Source organism: Urocampus carinirostris, chromosome 16 (assembly GCF_059441175.1).
Source record: "Urocampus carinirostris isolate Australia breed hairy pipefish chromosome 16, RoL_Ucar_1.0, whole genome shotgun sequence".
NCBI classification, from domain to species: Eukaryota; Metazoa; Chordata; class Actinopteri; order Syngnathiformes; family Syngnathidae; genus Urocampus; species Urocampus carinirostris.
The window spans coordinates 1,917,094-1,936,574 of NC_142364.1; the positions used below are offsets into that span (position 1 = coordinate 1,917,094).

General features: G+C 39.1%; 4 protein-coding genes across 4 annotated transcripts in view; 1 reads left to right on the plus strand and 3 right to left on the minus strand.

The window, feature by feature from the left end:
* LOC148349960 (transmembrane protein 132C) overlaps positions 1–1,074 on the minus strand; it is a 173,382-nt gene extending 172,308 nt beyond the window's left edge. The window contains exon 1 of the mRNA XM_088355378.1: positions 828–1,074. The gene's annotated coding sequence lies outside the window, so the exon portion shown is untranslated. The remainder of the gene's footprint in view (positions 1–827) is intronic.
* LOC148349961 (ubiquitin-conjugating enzyme E2 G1-like) lies at positions 1,061–4,410 on the plus strand. The gene is made up of 5 exons (XM_088355379.1): positions 1,061–1,292; positions 2,155–2,257; positions 2,325–2,422; positions 2,717–2,895; positions 4,090–4,410. Exons 1-5 carry the CDS (start codon positions 1,250–1,252, stop codon positions 4,174–4,176), a joined length of 510 nt encoding a protein of 169 aa, XP_088211505.1. The 5' UTR covers positions 1,061–1,249; the 3' UTR covers positions 4,177–4,410.
* An 802-nt stretch (positions 4,411–5,212) lies between these two features.
* On the minus strand, positions 5,213–10,515 carry arpc3 (actin related protein 2/3 complex, subunit 3). Its single transcript, XM_088319618.1, has 7 exons — positions 10,367–10,515; positions 10,043–10,142; positions 7,546–7,622; positions 6,876–6,944; positions 6,094–6,220; positions 5,930–6,024; positions 5,213–5,413 (listed from the first exon to the last, which is right to left on the minus strand). The coding sequence occupies exons 1-7, from the start codon at positions 10,370–10,372 to the stop codon at positions 5,351–5,353; spliced, it is 537 nt and encodes a 178-aa protein (XP_088175744.1). The 5' UTR covers positions 10,373–10,515; the 3' UTR covers positions 5,213–5,350.
* Positions 10,516–10,535: 20 nt separating this feature from the next.
* On the minus strand, positions 10,536–19,167 carry gpn3 (GPN-loop GTPase 3). Its single transcript, XM_088319617.1, has 8 exons — positions 18,997–19,167; positions 18,738–18,846; positions 15,940–16,107; positions 14,814–14,938; positions 13,165–13,280; positions 13,001–13,097; positions 12,806–12,934; positions 10,536–10,767 (listed from the first exon to the last, which is right to left on the minus strand). The coding sequence occupies exons 1-8, from the start codon at positions 19,042–19,044 to the stop codon at positions 10,702–10,704; spliced, it is 858 nt and encodes a 285-aa protein (XP_088175743.1). The 5' UTR covers positions 19,045–19,167; the 3' UTR covers positions 10,536–10,701.
* Between the last annotated feature and the right edge of the window lie 314 nt (positions 19,168–19,481).

The following is a 19,481-nucleotide window of genomic DNA, read 5'->3' on the forward strand; positions in this document are numbered from 1 at the left end:
TTCTCAAAATAAACAAAATTGCTTCTCATTTTATACAAAAGTGGATATAGATCATTTTCTTTCTTTTTGACATTCCTAATCCAAATAAAATGGAAGAAACGTGGACAAAGACGTTATTATACTTAAATTTATGATGCAGCATTCAGGTGAAGTGGGGCTTTTGCAATCTTGTTTTATTTGTTTATTTAAACCACATCGATTCCCTCAGGCAATAGTCAAATGAGACTATTTGACTATTTTTGACATTTGTAATCCTATAAAAATAGAAAAAAAGACGAATTTGTCGCCCAACGTGTGCTGCTGCTATCAGGGAGAGTGAGACTGTTATGCACTGGTTTTATTTAAAAAAGAAAACATTTCTAAATCAAACAACATATCAGATACCACATCATCTCAGATATGAATAAAAAACAAGGCAACATTGTGATACAATAAATATAGAAAAAAACACATCTGTCATCCAAGTTGTGCTGCTGCACTCAAAAGTGGGACTTTTCTGATCTCGTAAAAAAACATTACTTATCGTATGCATTCATAATTGAATTTGATTTTGCCTTTTTTAACATTCGTATAAATTTTATATTATCAACCCAAACTTTTGTTTAATTAATCACTATTCTACTCGTGTACTGTAAATACAGCAAAATCGGATGCCTGCAAGTCAAAACTTAGGGGTAAAAGCTAATAGGAGCCGGCAAAGGGAAACATTTTCATTTTCGTATAAAATAAAGCTCTTTTGTCCTAAAATCGTTTTTACATATTTTTCAAATCATAGCCATTTATTTTTGTTTGGTTACAAATACATTTACGTACTTTAAAATGCTTACCTGCGAGTCAAAACTGAGAGGAGTAGACCTATGGCTAATAATGGAGCTTCCGTTGAAGTCTTTCTAGACTAATTTTATTCATACTGTTAAAACAATTAACCGCACTCAGAGAATAAGACTTTTGGTTTTAATTACACCAGTATAACAATATTTTCGAATATATTCTCATTTTCTCTGATAATTCTCTCGACATTATTACGTGCGAGTCAAAACTGAACTATTACTTTGGAGATATCACTTCCGGTGAGCTTCCTTCTCTCCCAGCAGCTCACGTTTTCGACATCACGAGCGAACGACGAAACGTTCAAGTTGGCTCATCAAATGTCGTATTTATTGCATAGTGTTGCTTGACACTCTTTTGACAAATATTTAAACATCGTTGTGGAAAAGTTGTATTTGTTTTGGAGAAGAAGATAACGAAAATGACGGGTCCGTCGGCGTTGCTGCTACGTAAACAATTAGCAGGTAAGCTAGCAAAGCCATGCTAGTAAACAATCAGGCTAGTAAAGAGGTGCTATTAGCTCAGCATTGTTATGATTTCAATTTTTGAGATTTTGTTTTTTCGATAAATGCATTTAGGCTGGAGTGAGTGAGTTAAAGTAAATAACTCTAAAAGGGGTCGATCACTTTAGCTAGCTCGCTCAATTCCCTGACTCGCACGCGACGTCATCGAGCTAACTTCTTTTTAATGTATTTATATTTGAACAATAGAATTTTACAAACAAAATTGTTTTAAAAAGACAGTCCATAATACAAAGTCAACGAGTTGCAAGAGAACACAAAGTTCTGTAAAAATGCAGAGAAGAAATGTCAATCAATATGTAGAGTAAAAAGTGGAGGAGGGTCGTGGGTGTTTGTCAATACTTTAGAATTTCAGCAGATCTAGAGATCAATTACTTTAAAATGTCATTCACCAACTCGTTAGCATTATGATGACCAAAACACAAGAGTCAGGTTAGGGATAAGGTTACGGAGAAGTTCAAAGCGATAGTCAAACACAAGAAGATTTTGCAGAGCATTGTGCCATCAATATCATCAAAATGGAGGGAGCTAAAAAACACAACAAACCTCCCAAGACCAGGCTGTCCCTGTTACCTTTGGATAGAGAAAACTAATCAGCGAAGCAACCAAGTGGCCCACGATCACATCGGATGTCCTGCAGGCATACGCAGCTGGGGTGGAACAATCTGTGCATCAGACAATTATTAGTCATACGCTGTACAAAGCTGACCTGTTTAAAACAGTGGCAAGAAGACTAGCCTTCATCAAATAATTGTATATTTGTTAATGAAGGTGTACACATTCATGACGTGTTTTCCTGATCCAGATCTGAACAAGAACCCGGTCGAAGGCTTCTCGGCGGGTCTGGTGGACGACGACGACATTTTTCAGTGGGAGGTGGTGGTCATCGGACCCCAGGACACACTCTTGTATGGAAAAGTCACCGTATTATTGTTTACATTGCAATTCTGATTCCATTCTGATCCCTTTTTGCAGCGAAGGAGGGTTCTTCAAGGCCACGTTAAGCTTCCCGCACGATTATCCCGTCAGACCGCCCAAAATGAAGTTTGTCTCGGATATCTGGCATCCCAACGGTTTGTATTTGATGTAGAAAGATATCATCAAAGGGGAATTTCTCATATATTTGCATAACAATCAGATTCATATGGGACTTGTTCTTGGTGTTAATCAGTGTCTACTTGAACTAAGACCACTTAAACATTTACATATTTTAAAGAGCGTATGAAATCTGGAACTTATGCATGCTGGGTGGTTTAGGTCATCGATGAACTTGACTTTTTTCATCTGTGTGAAGTTTCCGTGACTTATTCCTCCCCCTGCACACAAGTCCTTACCTTTCGATTCATCGTCCCTTTCCTTTGTTTTAGTGGCAAAGAACGGGGACGTGTGCATCTCCATCCTCCACGAGCCCGGAGAGGACAAGTACGGCTACGAGAAACCGGAGGAACGTTGGTTGCCCATCCACACGGTGGAGACCATCATGATCAGCGTCATCTCCATGCTGGCCGACCCCAACGGAGACTCTCCCGCCAACGTGGACGCAGCGGTAGGTTTCCCCCGGAAATTACAATCGTCTTTATTGTCAATAATGAACACAAGGTATGTTTCCCTCCATTGTTTCAACGTGGCTAATTATGGCTAACAGTACAGGTCTACCGTAATCCCTCGCTACTTTATACTTGGCGGCCTCAGTTCATTGCGCATTGAAAAATAGTGTGTGATCCATTATCTCTGATAGTATATTGCTGCGAGGAGGAAGGGAGAGTCCACGTTTGTCAGGCTTGGCGGCTTTCTTTTACCGTTTTGTTCACCAAATGGTTCACTGCACTTGTGCGGCCCTGATCCATCATCCTTGGTTGTGATCAATGTTCCCTCTAAGCTGCATGTATGCGCCATTGCGCACTGCCCAGAGCTTTTCCGCGCACAAGAAAATCGAGCCGGCTCACAAAAATCAGGGCTCCAAATTGCGAATTAAGTCATAGTTACAGTGCATGAAGTAAAAATACACGGGTTCCCCTGACGCTGTGTTCTAAATGCGGTATTTTGAAGGCACGGTCGAAGTAGAATGAAGTTCAGTAAAGTTAGTAGAGTTTTTTGAGAACTGGCCTCTTCGGCTCGGCTCACTAAAAAGAATCGTGTCTTTCCCAAACGGCTCTTCGTGTTATTTTTACTTCTTTAATCCTTACATGACCAAATATTACGTAAAATTATACACAAAATGACTTAAAGGGGGAATAGAGCAAAAAATAAAAAAATACCGAAATGAAAAAGTAGTAAAGAGATGGGAGAAAGAGGAAAAAAAGCATGACAATTTCAGAAAAAGAAACAAATAGGACAAAAAAGTAACAGCTGGGAAAAGAATAAACACAATAAGATTTTTGTAAAGGAATTAAAAAAAAAAAGTTGAAAAAACAGGGAAAAAGTTTGTTGCATTCAAATAATTTCCAATTCCATCAAGTGAATCTTGTTGCCAACATTGTACTTCCACTACAAAATGGAAAATTAGAGGGAACATTGGTTGTGACCTGCCTGAAATGAACTGCACTGTCTTGGCCACGCTCCATTATCCCCAGTGTAGTTTTGCCGAGAGCAAATTGCGCTGCGATTTGATCTATCGCTGCGAGCAGGGGCCAGCAGAGCGCATGTTCAAAACGGGAGAGCGACAGTGTGGGGGTCCCTGGTTCCCATTCACCACAGTAAGGGGGGATCTCATACTCGGCAATGCGTTTGTCTCCTACAGAAAGAATGGCGCGAGGACCCCAAAGGCGTTTTCAAGAAGAAAGTTGCCCGCTGCGTCAGGAAAAGTCAAGAGATGCAGTACGATTGACCCGAGCGCGGCTTATCCAAAGAGGAACGAGCGCCGTCGAACAGAATCCCCTTCAGAGTTTTGTCTTTATAGAAACTATTTATTCCACGTACAAATCCGGGAGAAGGGTGAGAGACAGTCAATCTGCCACACTGAGCCATACAGCCTACGGTGCCTTTTGCAAAAAATCCAACTGAGGGCGAGTGTTGTGGAAAAATGCGCTGGTTTGAAAAATAAAGAGACGCTTTGCTTGAATCCCTTTGCTTTTCCATTTGTATCTTCATGGCACTATTCCATTTTTGAACTGACAAATCGGATTAAGAAATAGTCAATGTTTGTATAAAAAGCTTATTATTAAGCACATCTTTAAAGGGACTCTGTGCAAATTTACCCCTACAAGTCATTGACGACGCCCAAACGATAGCACTCGGGAAGCTTATTTTCATATTATCGTGTGTGAGCCAGGGACTCAGCAACTGTCACCTGCAGAAGGCTACGGCTGTGTGCGGTGCAAGCTACTTTGGTAATGTCGTTATTCAGGCTCCCGCAGTAGTAAGACGGCTGCCAATCATCAGCTTCGTAAAAGTAGAAGCTAGGGTTCCCTTTCTGGTTTTCAAACACTGCTCAAGTTTCAAAAGCGCAGTTTTTGGACTAAAACTAGCGTTTTAAAGCACATCTAGGATTTGAAAATCGAGGTATGGGCCAAAAGTGGGGGTCACAAAACACAGATGTGTTTTCCAACTCGGGTTTGAAAGTGCAGATGTGGTTTCAAATTGGTTAAAACTATTGTTTTGAAGCCGCCGCAGCAGAGGTTTTCAGTCAATGTTTGAAAGTAGCTTTTTGGATCAAAACTGAGGTTTGAAAAGTAGTCTTCCTGAAACTAGGTTTTAAGTACAGCTAGGGTTTTCGGGCTAAGGTTTGAAAAGCATCTTTTGGCCCCCAAGTAGGGTTTTAAAGCACAGCTCTAGTTTTCATCTAGATTTCAAAAGACGGGTTTTGAAGCGCAACTGGTATTTTCGTAATAAAAGCGAGCATGCAAAAGAAGCAAAACACAATGGCACATCCATATTTGCTTTATTGAAATCAAGCAACAGTTGGCTTTTAAGTGAGGACATCTTCGCTCCAAGAGTATAAAAATTGCACCACAAAAACCAGCGACCCGACCTTAAGAAATGAGAAGACGCCGTTTCCCGTTTTACTGGCCCGGAGCGGAAAGGCTCTTGTTCATGAACTGCTTCTTGACGAAACACATCCACCACTGAAACAGAGGATGAGAAGTTGGTGAGAGGAAACCATTTTTGTTTTTCAATCTTTTCCAGACTTTGTTACAAGGTTCGTACACCTTTTTCGTGGCTAAATTCAAGCACTTTTTAAGGACTTTCAAATCTCATTTTGGTATTTAACACTACACAGGGCGTACGGCTCAGTAGGGCACGGGTGCCCTTTGCTGGGCCCGTTTTTGTTCTGGAGGAAGTTTTTCCAATTACAATATACCACTAGGAAAACACTACCTTGGTTTTTATTTTCACGGCCCATCATCGATTCGTCATCCTTGCACTATTTCCATAGTGCCCAGATTAGGTGTATTATGCACCTGACCCGCAGGGGCCGATGACGATTCATAGGACAACGCCGTATAAACTCATACCGGCCGCCGTCAATCACGAGGGTAAAATAATTGCAAGGGGAAAGCAAAGCCGACATAAAAACGCAAGCATTTCCAAGGATTTCAAGCACCCATATTAGATGATCTCACTGTCCTATCAAGACTCACCTTGCTGGGTTTGTCCGTCTGGGGGTCAAAGACCCGCTCGCAGAGCCTCAGGCCGGTCTCCTGTCGGATTTGCTGGAGGTACAACCTCATGGTGTCTGGATCGGGACCGGGAACCTTCGGTTTAGTCATGTTTTGCATTTCCTGACGGACTTTCTGTGACTGACCTTCCTCCTGCTTGTTAGCCGGTTTAGCGTACATGGCGTTGAGGGGGAAGCCCGGCTCCCCGGGAATGGGGAAGTTGGTGATGCCCAGCGTGTACATCTCCTTCTCGCCTTGGCCTCGGGAGCTGCACTGCAAAAAGGAACCCGCGTCCATTATCCCTTCGCGTGTCCGTATACCACAAAACACAGTTTGGAAGTCACGGGTCCCGTTTCTAATCTGAATCTGGGGTGTCAAACTCATTTGAGCTCAGTGGCCGCATGGTAAGGGGGAAAAAAACTCATGGGGGCCCGACTGGTAGATTAGAGGGAAAAAGAGAACGGAGGAGAATATTCAAAAGATGGAGAAAAAAAGGGACAGATGAAGCAAGAGATAAATGGTGATGAAGAGGAAAGGGAAAATTAGCCAAAAAGAGAAAGCGAGAGCGAGAGAGAAACAAAGACAATGAATAGGAGAATGAAAAAAAAAAAAAAAGTGGTGGGAAGAGTGACAAAAAAGCGAGAGAGCAAAATACAAAGAAAGAAAACGTTTGAGGTAAAGAATAAGATAGAAGAGAAAATTCAGGATAGGAAAGACAGAAAGAGATGGAGCAAGAAAGAGGAATAGAGAAAGGGAGAGCAAAAAACAAGAGAGGGAAAGAGAATGAGGGAAAAAAATACACCTCGTTATTTAAGTAGTGCATGGCTTTGGCGACATCAAGTGAACATCATTAAAACTGCAACTCGTTTCCTTTAAAAAGTGCTGAAATCTGGCTAAAAAAGCTATACAGATTGTGTACACAACTTACCTTTTGCAGTTTCTTTAGACACTCGGAAATATAAAGCGTGATGTAAATCAACGTCCTGTCTGCCTCGTTCTGAAAAGAGAACACAGGAAATGTTCATTTTAGAAAGTTCCTCCTGAAACACACAAGACGATTTTTCTGTTTTGTACTGCGATGATGCCAGGGTGCCTACGGCTTAAGGCGAGTTAAATTCAAGACTTTTAGAAATCAAATTCAAGACACAGTCGACAAAAAACAATTGAAACAAAAAAAAAACTCCCGCATGAAATAAAGGCAATTTAAAAAAAAATTTAGATTCTGGTTTTGATCCATTTGAAAACTTTCCATCCCTCAAATTTTGGACATGGACAACAAGAACTAAAAAAGATGGCTTCTCACTCAAAACTGGCAGATCACTACTCATGCTAAAGAACTCTTCTGCAACCTTAATAAAGCATGAAAAAAGACTTTTTTTTAAACTCCAAATAAATAGAAATCTTATCAATGTGTTCACATTTTAAGACTTTTGAAAATTGGATTGAAGATATTTGAATGCCAATGAAGGTCTCATTTTTAAAGCAATGAATTCAATGCCTTTTAAAAATGTAAGGATCGGAGGTCACCCCGGATTCCGAAAATTCCTCAACATGTTGAGTCCTCTACCGTTGACTTGGAACGTACTCGTAGCGCTCACCTTGATCTCGTAGTTCTTGAAAAAGACGTTGGCCTTGAAATAGTAGATGGCCTCGTCGATAATATCCGTGTTGATGCCTGCAAAAGAAAAAAGTGAGAATCATTACCTAAGACGTTTCATTAACAGGGTTTGTACACCCTTTTCGTGGACATATTCACACACTTTTAAAACCCTTTCCAAGCTAATTTTGAAAAATTTCCAGGACCTTCAAAGGAAGAAATCCAGCGCTGATCAAAATAACTTTTTCAGTAACTTTAACTTAAAATGAAGTCGCTATCTTGCTGCCTTCTTTGTGCTATTTTGAGCTGATCCTATCTCTGATCTTTTTGTGTCCATGGGATGCTATAAACTGACATGAATTCTGCCATCCTGCTTCAACAGTGCACGCATAGCTTTAATACGCCACACTTGTTCACAAAAACGTAAAGGACTCTATAGGTGTTGGGTAAGAATTGTGTTCAATACAGAAGACAAAAAAAAGAAAGTACTGTATTTATAAAAAGCTGAATAATTGGCCAAATGTGGACCCATTTTAATGATATCGATTGCTCCGAAGCACAGTGCATTCAATCGATCTAGCGACTGCTGATCTTTTGCTTTTTGTTTCACTTATCTGAAGTGATATTTTTGGGTTGTTTTCAGAAGATTTGTGTCTCAATTGGTTAAAATAGAATTGTAAGTAGTCAATAAGTTTGAATTTTATCTTGAATTTATAGCACCAAAGAGGAAATATGTTTTTATTATTGTTTAGCATTTTCATGGTTTATTGCGTTGTTTGACTTTAAATCTGTTCTTTGTGTAAAAACTTTGAATGGTTTTGAATTTTAGATCTGTAAATATTTGAATTTATATTTTATGTTTTATGCAGGGAACCCCAGCTAAACATATAAAATAACTCCATTTGGTGCATACAGTTTTCTTATCATTGATAATGTGCAAGTAAAAAAAACAAAAACAAAAATACAAGTAGCCGTTTTGGAGCTAACTCTTCTCATTGAGCTGAGCCAAAAGAGACGGTTTTCTAAAAAGAGCTGTTCTCTATGGTGCGACCAGTAGGTGGCAGCGATGCTTCACATAACGCCACAATAACAAGCCACCAGAGCAGGCGTGTTGACATCATGACCATGCACTTTTTAAAGAAAATGTCCTCATCGCATGCACGGTCTCTAGAGTCGGCCAAGAAACACTGCAATGGCAACAATTGGAAGCATTTTCAAGCACTTCACAAATTCAAACATTTTCCCAACCTTCAAAACACAGCATTTAAATGCAAACACCCGTACGAGCCCAGAATCAAGCCTATTGCTCCTCATTAGGGATGCTGGAGGAAGAATGGCTGCAACAAGGAATACATAAAATTGATTCTAATCTATTATTAAAAGCGTTGGCAGAGAATTTCATCATCAATTGTGTCGGGCGATTTATGCGACACTCAGCAAGTTGATTCAGTGCAAATGAAGAGTTGATTGGAGATGCGTCTTGAATGCGTTTTTAAGAAAGTATTTGGCATATAGGCAAATGTATAACATATTTTAGTTTATTGTTAAACGAGTTGACAAACACTTGGATTTGTATTGTTTTATTTTATAGACTATTCTGGTGTTATCTTTTTACACTATTTGTTCTATCTACCCAATCCTTGTATATTTGAGTAAATAAATGTGAGGTTGTTTTTTTAAATCAATTATTATTAAGTCTTAGTGCTAAGTAGAAAGCGAGAAGTTGCGGAAACTCACACATTTCGCCCCTTCGAAACTCGAAAGTTATTGCCACCATTTTGATATGAAATTCTAAAAACAAGCGCTCTTACGTTATTCCTGTGTTGTAAAAAATGTTTTGATTTGGTACTTCCCGTTTTATATTGACTCAACCGCAAGGAGCCATGTTCCGTTGTTCTAGCTTACTGTTTTGGTCGAGCCACTAATGAACAATTCTTTCACGAACTTAACTCCTTGTAGCACATTTTATACATAGCAACTCTCGTTTTCAGTATTAAGCCTCTTGTATTTCTACTGCTGGTTACATGTAAAAGCTATATTATTAAATGTGGGGGTCAAGCCACTTAAAAATAATTTTGAAATGTTTTACCTCCTGGAGAAGCATTTTACACAAAATATCACTTTCATTTTTGAGATTCTTGTATTGTTACAACTGATCGTTACTTCCGGTTTTAGTTTGTAAGTCACCCGGAAAAGCAAGCCACGGTACGCATCTCACTTGTTAACATATTCTAATTATTGTGTTAGCTCCCAGTAGCACCTTTTACACACAGCAACTCTCTCCATGACAGTATTTAGCTTCTTGCATTTCTGCTACCGTTCACTACTTCCGGTTTAATTTTGGAAGGGTCAATCGGAAATGGCCGTATTACAGAGTTCTAACTTATTGCGGCGTTGGAGACGGGTCAAAAATCTTAAAACGACTTTTAATTCGTTACCGTTTTACATGATAATATATTTCAAAGCGCCATATAAATAGGAATGTTGTATACACTTACCGTCTCCTCTCGCAGGTCCTTTAAACTGAGTTTTGAGGGGCAGCAGGGCCATGTTGCCTACCGTCCTGATGTTGTCCTCCTGAAGAGTCGAGTGATAAGCCTGGCGAAACAATATATATCAACACTAGGTTTTCTTAAAAACAACTTTAGGAATAACGTTTCGACTAAAAGAGGGAAAAAAATGTCACAAGCCATTTTCCAAACGACAACGAAAGCTAGCCTTGCTAGCTAACAATGCTAACACCAAAGATAACACTTGACACCGCGTTCCTTTTAAGTTATTCATTCAACTTGTTATTTCGATTAATGACTAGGAATACTTACCGGCATTTTGAAGTAGCAAAATAAAAGAGAGATACTGTACAATATAGCAAATCGGGGAGAAAATGTAGAACTGTGAAGATGCTTCCGCCTTCGCCACCACCCTTCAGATGAAACCGGAAGTTAGCAGGCTGCCATTTTGAAAATAAACGCTAGGAGGTGACAGAAACTCGAACTTTGTCAAAAACGTCACGATGTATTTATTTAAAGGCATTATTTTCATGAAAATACCAAATTTACATTTTTTTCCACACAAAAACAATAGTAAAATGATGTACAAAATAATTTTGGGAGAGTTTAAAGACAAATAGTCCAGTTAAATCTGGCATTGACATTTCTCAGCATTCCACTTGGCCTTTGAATAGGTCCTCAAAATTTGTGTCGTCGGGGTCTTCGTCAGTTTCCTGTAAAAAAAATGAAAATAAGAAAAAGAAAAGAATGTAAGAAATAGACAGTTGATCCTGCATTAAGCACGCAAAACTGGGAAATTATGGGGATAAGATAGATAGTTAGATAGATACTTTATTCATCCCCTTTGGGAAATTCACATTTCCAGCAGCATCCATGAGCTGAGAACAATACAATAATAAAGCAAAAAGAATACAATATACAAATACCCAGTGTGACGTGCAAATGCCCACTGTAGCGTGTTATATAGAATAACTAAATAGTGCTACACAGAATACATATTGCAATAAGATTCGGTAATACTAATCGTTATTGCCCAATCGTGCACATTGTTACGATGTACTATTTGTACGATTATTATGATGCACTAAATTATCTTGCTCTCTCATTCCAGCGATTGAAATAATGACACAATTTGTCTATCGGTGCATTAAGTAGACGAAATATGGTTTTAAATAGAATTCTAATCCTGCAAAATAATCCTTATTATAACTAAATGTACCTGTAATTTGATTACATTTTGCTTTCTGGAACTGTAACGGAATACATGCCATTTTTTGGGGCATCCTGGTTCATAATATCGTTACTCCCCAACCCTGTACATTAGATATATATTTCTAAACAATAACGAATGTTTTACATCTACATGGGATGTTTATTAGTATTTGATTGGGATTTGAAATGGTATGCGATACGGTAAAAAATGGTAAAATGTATAACTTTGGAGTTTATAAATATGCCTTCAAAATATCAAAATAAAGTCAATAAAATTACTAGTTGAGACTGTATTAATAGTATCAGGAGGCAGAGGTCTTCAGTGACTTGAAAAACGTTATATAAATGCAGTCCAATTACCATTTGCATTATTATAAATTAGGCCAATCTCTAAGCACTACGTTGTCTTTTATTTTATTTTTTCTCTTGAAATTCTTTAGTACATGTTGAACCCGGAGGGCCATGTCCAATCTCGTTGCATTCAATTTGCGCGACGTTGTCCTCAATGATAAAAAAAAGAGAACTCAATTCAATAAAAAAATTTTTTAGAAGGAGGAAACAAGCAGTAGAGTTCAGGAAAATCCAATTTGGTCATTTTCAAATGTTATTTTTGTGAGAATGCAGTCTTATCTAACAAAGTCCCTCACTCAATCTTTTCATTTAGTTTTTATTCACAACATAACCTAGAAACACCGGAAACAATTAATTCGGTCTTCTATCAGTATGAGTGCACTTTAATGTAAGTAAGGATGCTGAGAATTTGATTTTCCTACAGATACCTGATAAAATCCTACTTCTGGAGACCGATAACTTCTTTTTTTGTTAAATACATGTTAGATTAAGACAGAAAGAAATGCTCATCTCTCAAGCTCTTATTTTGACTGACCTCTCCTCTCACAACCTGGATATTGTTTCAAGTCGAGTCATGTTTATTTGTGACACCCTTTATCACAAGGAGCCAACAAGGGCTGCGCAGACCACAGATTAACTTTTGCAAACTCAAAAACCTCAACATGAGGAAAATGAAAAACCTTAAGAAGGGACCGCACATGAGGTCATCCCCCTTCCAGGATGACCAGGCTGCAAGGGATGTTGCAATAACAAATAATACACGGATAATGGAGCTGCCCTTAATAAAAAATGTTATTCATGTCCTCCAGACTGGGCAGGGAGCAGCCCTTGATTTTCTGGGTTGTGTTGTTGTCTACCAATTCAATGCAGTAATGGAGTTTGCAATCAATACTTACTTTTAACTTAATAATCACAATAATAACAAGATGGTGTTTTGATCATGATAACACTGATTGGTCGGTACCACAGGAAGTTCATATCAATATGGGTGTGTTTATTTTGTGAATGCAGAGATCCCTAGATTTATGGGGCCACCGCAAAAGTAAAAACACGCGATGTAATGTCGCTCCCTTTCTTTTCTCGGTATGTTATTTCTAAAGATGAGATAAGTCAAACATATCACTCATCCATATCAAGAGGCATCGTCTTAGCTCAACTTTTTAGCAGTAGTGCAACGGTCCTTGTTACCTTTGGCTCCTTCACCTCCAGGTCCTCTCCGTACTGTATGGAGAAGTCAATATGTTGCAGAACTATGTTAACGCCCTCCTCGTCAGTCCTATCAAAGGGCATGAATCTCACCAGGCTGTAGTCGTCAATCTGTATACAAACAGATACATCTAACCAACAGTCTCAAAATTTGAATGACACGATCGGATGAATTACCAGTTCGCAAATGGCTTTGGTCAGCTTCTTGAACTTTTCACTTCTTATGTTGTCAGAGTTGTCCCCCATCATGGAGTACATATCTGGATCGAGGTACCTAGTGGAAACGGAGGCTCACATTTAAGTTCCATCCGTGCGGCGCGTAGAAAGCAAAAACAACTTACTGTTCCATTTCTTTCTTGGCTTTGTGGCTGAGCAGATCCATTTTGGTCATGATGTTGACTTGGGGGATCTCTAAGGACACCATGGCGCTCAAGGCCGCCATCACTCCTGAGATGAACTGACAACGGAGGAACGTTTAACATATATTAAAATACATTTTTTCTAAAATAGCAACTTAGCAAGATGGTTTGCTAAATCGCTCAAAAGGTAGCTTGATATTTTTCTACAAAGGTAAACGGGTAAAAAACTCTAAAAGGACTCTGAATAGCCAGATAGAAAGTTAAAAAAACAACAACTAGATAGCTAGCCAGAAAGGAGGCCAAATTAAAGCTTGATAACTAACTAGATAGCATGCTAAAATTGTAAAAAGAAACAGCACATTTTATGCCGATTCACTTTAAAAACCCAACTCAATTTGCTATATTTCCTGTAAAACCAATAAGAAGATGGAAATTATATATATATTATATATATTGAATACATGAATAGATTCTCGTTCTACTCCCTTATTGAATTGCTTAAAAATAATGATCAATGCTTGAATAGGTTTTTTTTTATCCATGAAGCCCATGAACTGCAATTTATTTACTGGTATTTGAATTTCTAAAATAACATCATGTTATTCCTATGTTGTTACCATGTTATTACTGAGTTAGTGATTAAAAGTACGGCAAAATAGACTAAGTCAACCAATAATAATTACTAGAAAATCACAATGAGCCAGCACTGGTGAGCTCTTTCAGAACAGGTCTGCGGGGACCAGGGTTGGGTACTTTAACTTGATTACTTTCAATGACTTTTGGATGACTCCAATACCAAATATGCTAATAAAAAACAAAAGAAACTAAATATGAATAAAAAGATGACTCACAACACGTGGTAAGCTTTCTCTCCTGGCTTTGATCTCCGGACAAACTAACATGAAATGCGACAGAAACAAAATGAAAATAAATCCAAACAGCTTGCCAACTTTATTTTTGCCGTTCCATGTATTCCGTTACTCCCCAAGCCTGCACAAAATTGAGTCATTTGATTCCTATTTAGTTTCTTTTGTCTTTTATTAGCATATTTGGTATTGCAGTCATCCAAAAGTAATTGAAAGTAATCAAGTTAAAGTAACCCTACCCAACCCTGACGGGGACCTCAACTGTCCTTAGGAGGTACCACGTTGCCCGCGATACGGCTACCGAGTCGATTGTATCGCGGAGGGTTCTGCTCCCTATTAACCGCGACAAACTAGGGATTACAGTATATACATAAAATATCACAGTGTGGTATGCCGGGAGCAGGACAGCAGAACCTGATGGAGAGGCATCAAAAAAGCACAAAATCATGGGCTGCTCTCTGTCCTGTCTGGAAGACATTGCTGGCTCGCGCTATAACTGATGTCATTGAACTATTTTCTGATGCACACACAATTTTTAGACTACTATTCAAGCAATACCCAGTAACTATTTCCAATGCATTGCAATATTCTTTTTGAAGCTTATTTTTATTGGTTATGTCTTTATGTTGCGTTTATCCTGAAGTGTCTTGTCTCATTGTTAACCATGTTCACTATGTTGTAATCAATGACAATAAAGAGAATTCGAGAAAATTCACATTCCAACTATGTCTGGCTAACGACTTCTAAAGTGAAAACTCATGCAACCTTGAAGGACTCCACCATGAACTGGGAATCCACCAGGAAGACCCCACAAACTCGAAACTCCCACTGCTGCAGCTGCTCCACCAACTGCCTCATGACCGGCAGGTGAGTGTACAACTCAATCTGACCTAAAAAAAGAAAAACAGTGATGAAAAATGCATTTGTTAGAGGGCCTCAACTCAGTTTTCATCATCAATGAATTGGTCGATTATTTTTCTCATTCATTGATGAATCGGATTTTTCAAAGTCATTTTTAATGTCCTCCTCTTTATTCAAACATTGACATTTTAGACGGATAGAAAAATAGTGCACAAAACAACAGAATATTCCATCATATGAAACAATAAAAAAATCAGAGTGTTTGTCACTTGACAATAAACAAAAATATATACAAATATATGCTATACACCGGCAAATATGTGAGATACTCTTTCCTTCCCACCTTATCCAAAGATGGTATTATATTTGTTATTATCATGCAAAACAAAAATTAGAAACACGTTTCATTTCATGTGTAGCAATATGTTTTTTTTAATCCAGAGAAAATGTATATCAAAAACATAAATGCACTTTTCAACATTTTGTCAGAAAATGTGTTTTTTGGGTTATATCTTTGGATATGATAAACATTCCCAGTATGAAAATTATATCTAATATGCCCCGTGCATAGAGTTAAACATCTAATTATTATTATTCATCTTTTTACTTTATTTAATTTTTTTATTTACTGATTTGTTTTATTAGTAGTTCTGCAACACTTTTTGTTACCTTAAAAATGGTCAACTTTGTTTCGTGATGAAACAGTCAAACACTACAAAGTTGAAACTTAACATGCCCATTTTGTTTTTAATGGTGAAATGTTCAATAAAAAAAGATCACTTTTTTTCTTCATAATAACCGTATTGGTGCCTTCTACCGGACTAAAGTGGTACTGGGAAATTTTCAGCATGACAACGGAAACTCTTTTTTGCATTGATTTAGCTTAGATTTAGATTACGTGATACAACCAGTCGATTATCGAATTAGTTGCCAGCGCTTTTATTGATCTACTTTAATCGATTTCATCAATTAGTTGTTGCAGCCCTAATTTATTACAATAGAATAGTGAGGAAAATCCATTTCTGTTCACCCGGGCAGTCAAACAAGATGTAGTCGTCCTCCATGTGGCCCAAAGCTTCCTCCAACCAGTCAAAGTTGTTGGCAAAATATTCCATGCAGAAGACCAAACCCCCGTTGGGACCGAACCGGAGAGATTCATCTTCCATCACGTCGTCCACTTGGATGAGTTCACGGACATCTGAGGGAAGAAGATCCCAGAAAGTTAGCATGTCATAAATCATATTAAAGTAACAGTGTGCAAGAATTCCCCACGAGAGCTCACTGTAACTTAGACGAGAGCTGAAGCATGTGCATTAGAAGAAGACGCACGATGGAAGCCCAAAATGTACAAAATTGGGACGCCTTCTTCCTTAGTTTCTTGGAATGTTAGCGAGCGACATAAAAGCTGATTTTAATCTTCATCAATGAAAATAGAGCCGAAAACACCCGGAGCAGCTGCAAAGAGCTTATAGCTGGAGTTGATCGAAGCTGGCGTAAGCAGTGCTCATTATCAGCTATCAACCTGGTCATCCTGAAAGGGGGATTACCACTTGTGAGGTCCCTTCTCAAGGTTTCTTTTTCCTCACGCTGAGGTTTTGAGTTTTTCCTATCCCGCATGTTGGTTTAAGATCAGGTCATTGTGTCATTGTAATCCTGTGCAGTCCTTTGAGACCTTTTTGTGATTAAGGGCGTCATAAATAAATGGGACTTGACTTGACATGAGGTAAACAATCAAGGTGGCCAGGAATATTGCAAGCGCGAAACAGAATTTGTCAGGCGAGACATAGCCCGCTGCACAGTGGCTGGCATTAGGGGCTTGAGAAGAAGACAGTGGAGAAAAAAAATCCTTGATGCCCGAGTCATGGGACTCGGCGACGTTCACTTGCCTCGTGTAGTTTTAAAATGGCAAAACAATGCGCTTTTTTTTTTCTTTCAATGATTTATAGATTTCTATTTTAGTGATGGAGGGTTTGGCCAAGGGCAGCACGGCGGCACAGTGGTTAGCGCGTGCGCGGCACAGTTCTAAGGTCTTGGGAACCTCCTGCGTGGGTTCAAATCCAGCTACCGGACGTACTGTGCGGAGTTTGTATGTTCTCCCCGTGCTTGCGTGGGTTTCCTCTGGGCACTCCGGTTTCCTCCCACATTCCAAAGACATGCATTTCAGGTGGATTGGCCGGTCCAAATTGTCCCTAGGTGTGAATGAGCGAGCGAGTTGTCCGTCCCTGTGTGCCCTGCGATTGGCTGGCAACCAGTTCAGGGTGTCCCCTGCCCACTGCCCGATGATTGCTGGGATGGGCTCCAGCACCCCCGCGACCCTACTGAGGATAAGCGGTGCAGCTAATGAGATGAGATGGGTTTGGCCAACAAGAATTGGCACTGTTCTGGTTTTAACAGCGCCGGCCAATCAGAGGCACGTCCTCATGGCACTAGCCAATGAATGAGAGGCAAAGTTTACAAGCGGTGTCTGCGCGACTGTGATACGCTGTTGTAAGCTGTCAGTCAAACCGCCCTTGCACAAATGCAACTGCGCGTAGCTTGAGCATGCATGAGCGTTTATACCACAGTTCATGTATTTTTGCCTATGATTCAAATCTAAACAGATTTTTTCAATTAATTAAGGATTTTTATACCACTAGGAGGTGCTAAGTATTCCGAACTGTCCCATAAAAAAAGGACAAGACTTTCAAGACAAGTTCCCGTGCATGTTGTGTATTATAATCATTGGATGTATTAAAACAGGGGTGTCTAACAAGCAAGGCACCGGCCCGATCAGAGCCAAGGGTTATAATCAGATCTCTGAGACAACGCTGAGAGAAGACAAAAATGAGCTGCAGTTTAAAATATTTCTACTGGATGTCACCAAAGCCAGGCGTCACTCACAAAGCAACTGTGGGTGTACTCTTTTTTTGGATCACATTTAGTCTCTCTCTCCTTTTTTCTCTCCTCTCTATTTTACCATCAATCTCTCTCTATGTCTGTGCATTTTTCCCTCTCCCGCTTTTTTTTCTACTCACTTTCCTTTTCTCTCCCACTCTTTCTTAGTCAAGCTCTCAGGAAAACACTTCAGAGGGTTGGTTGCTCTCTACCCAGTCTGAGGGACATTGCCTGCTCAAAAACAAACAGACTCAGAGATAAATTCTTCCCCAGAGCCATCACCACCCTTAACACAGACCGCACAAAAAATCTGAAAATCTTGCAAACACACTACCTCATACAGATTTCAAATTGTATTCATGCCTATGCTCACATTGCACAATGTTGCCTATTTTGCACTACCTACCGCATATTGCACCAATTAATACCATGCCAAAACTATATGTAAACACGCAACATTCCCACACTCTCTTGTGTAAATATTGTTTAAATTAGCCTTTTTCATTTTTGTTTTTTATCCTCACTGTAAAATGTGAACTGGAGTGCCACGTCCAATTTCGTTGTCACAATATGTTCAACCCATTTGGTAACAATGATAATAAAGGTATATTCTATTCTACTCTATTCCCTTCCTACTCATCTTTTTTTTCCTCTCTCCTTTATTTGTTTTTTCTTTCCATCTCTCGCTCACCTTTTTACTTTCACTCTCCCACTTTTCCAATTTTTTTCTCACACTCTTTCTATCCCTCTCCCTTTATCTTAACTTTATCACCATCCATGTCTTTCTCTCTTTCTTTTTCTCACTTTCTCTCCCTCTCTTCTTCGTCTCTGTCTTTTTTTCGATCACATGGCCCCCCGAGCTCGAAAGAGTTTGAACGCCCCTGTATTGGAGAGATGCTATAGACTCTATACTATAGCATCTCTCCAACCAATATACTATAGAGGTTGTCTTACCTGCCATCACAGGATAATGAAAATGCTCTGCCGCGGGATCCAAGTTGACCACTTGAACAGAACGGTTCAAGGACTCAAAGTGTTGAATCATCGTAGCGCAGTATGTGCTCTGGCAAAAAACAAACAAAATCAAAACAAAATAAGCCACAGGCGATTGATATTGTTGTGTGCTAGCTAACCAGCTAACACGCCAAATATGACGTCAGTACGAATATATACATCAAAATAGCTTTTAAATCAATATTGCAGGTTGACGTACCTTCCCGCTACCCGCAGGGCCCATCACTATCTGTGCATAACGAGGCATTTTGCCACAAGTAAATGAATACAAACTTTCGAAAAAGATGTATCTTATTAAAGAAACTACATTTTCTGTAAGACTGGGGGCCCGGCACTTCTTCGCAACGATTAATACATTTTGTATTGTTGTTGAGGAAAGGTTCTGCTCCTAGCGGTATAACTGTGAACTGACAGGGCTGCAGCGATATACAGAAACGTTTTAAGGAATTTGGGATTTGGAAAATAATCATTTTAGACCGTAATTATACTTTAGATGGCGTAGAATACACTTATAAAGATGAAATACCAATACAAGGTATGCATACTAATTGTTTGACGATAAAAACGGTGCATTTTGACGCGCAATTTATTTTTATTCTATTTCTAAACAGTCGAGCGATGACGTTTTACGCAATTTGCGTCCCGGAAGTGCTAAAAATGCACAATGACTAATTTAGCACAGTT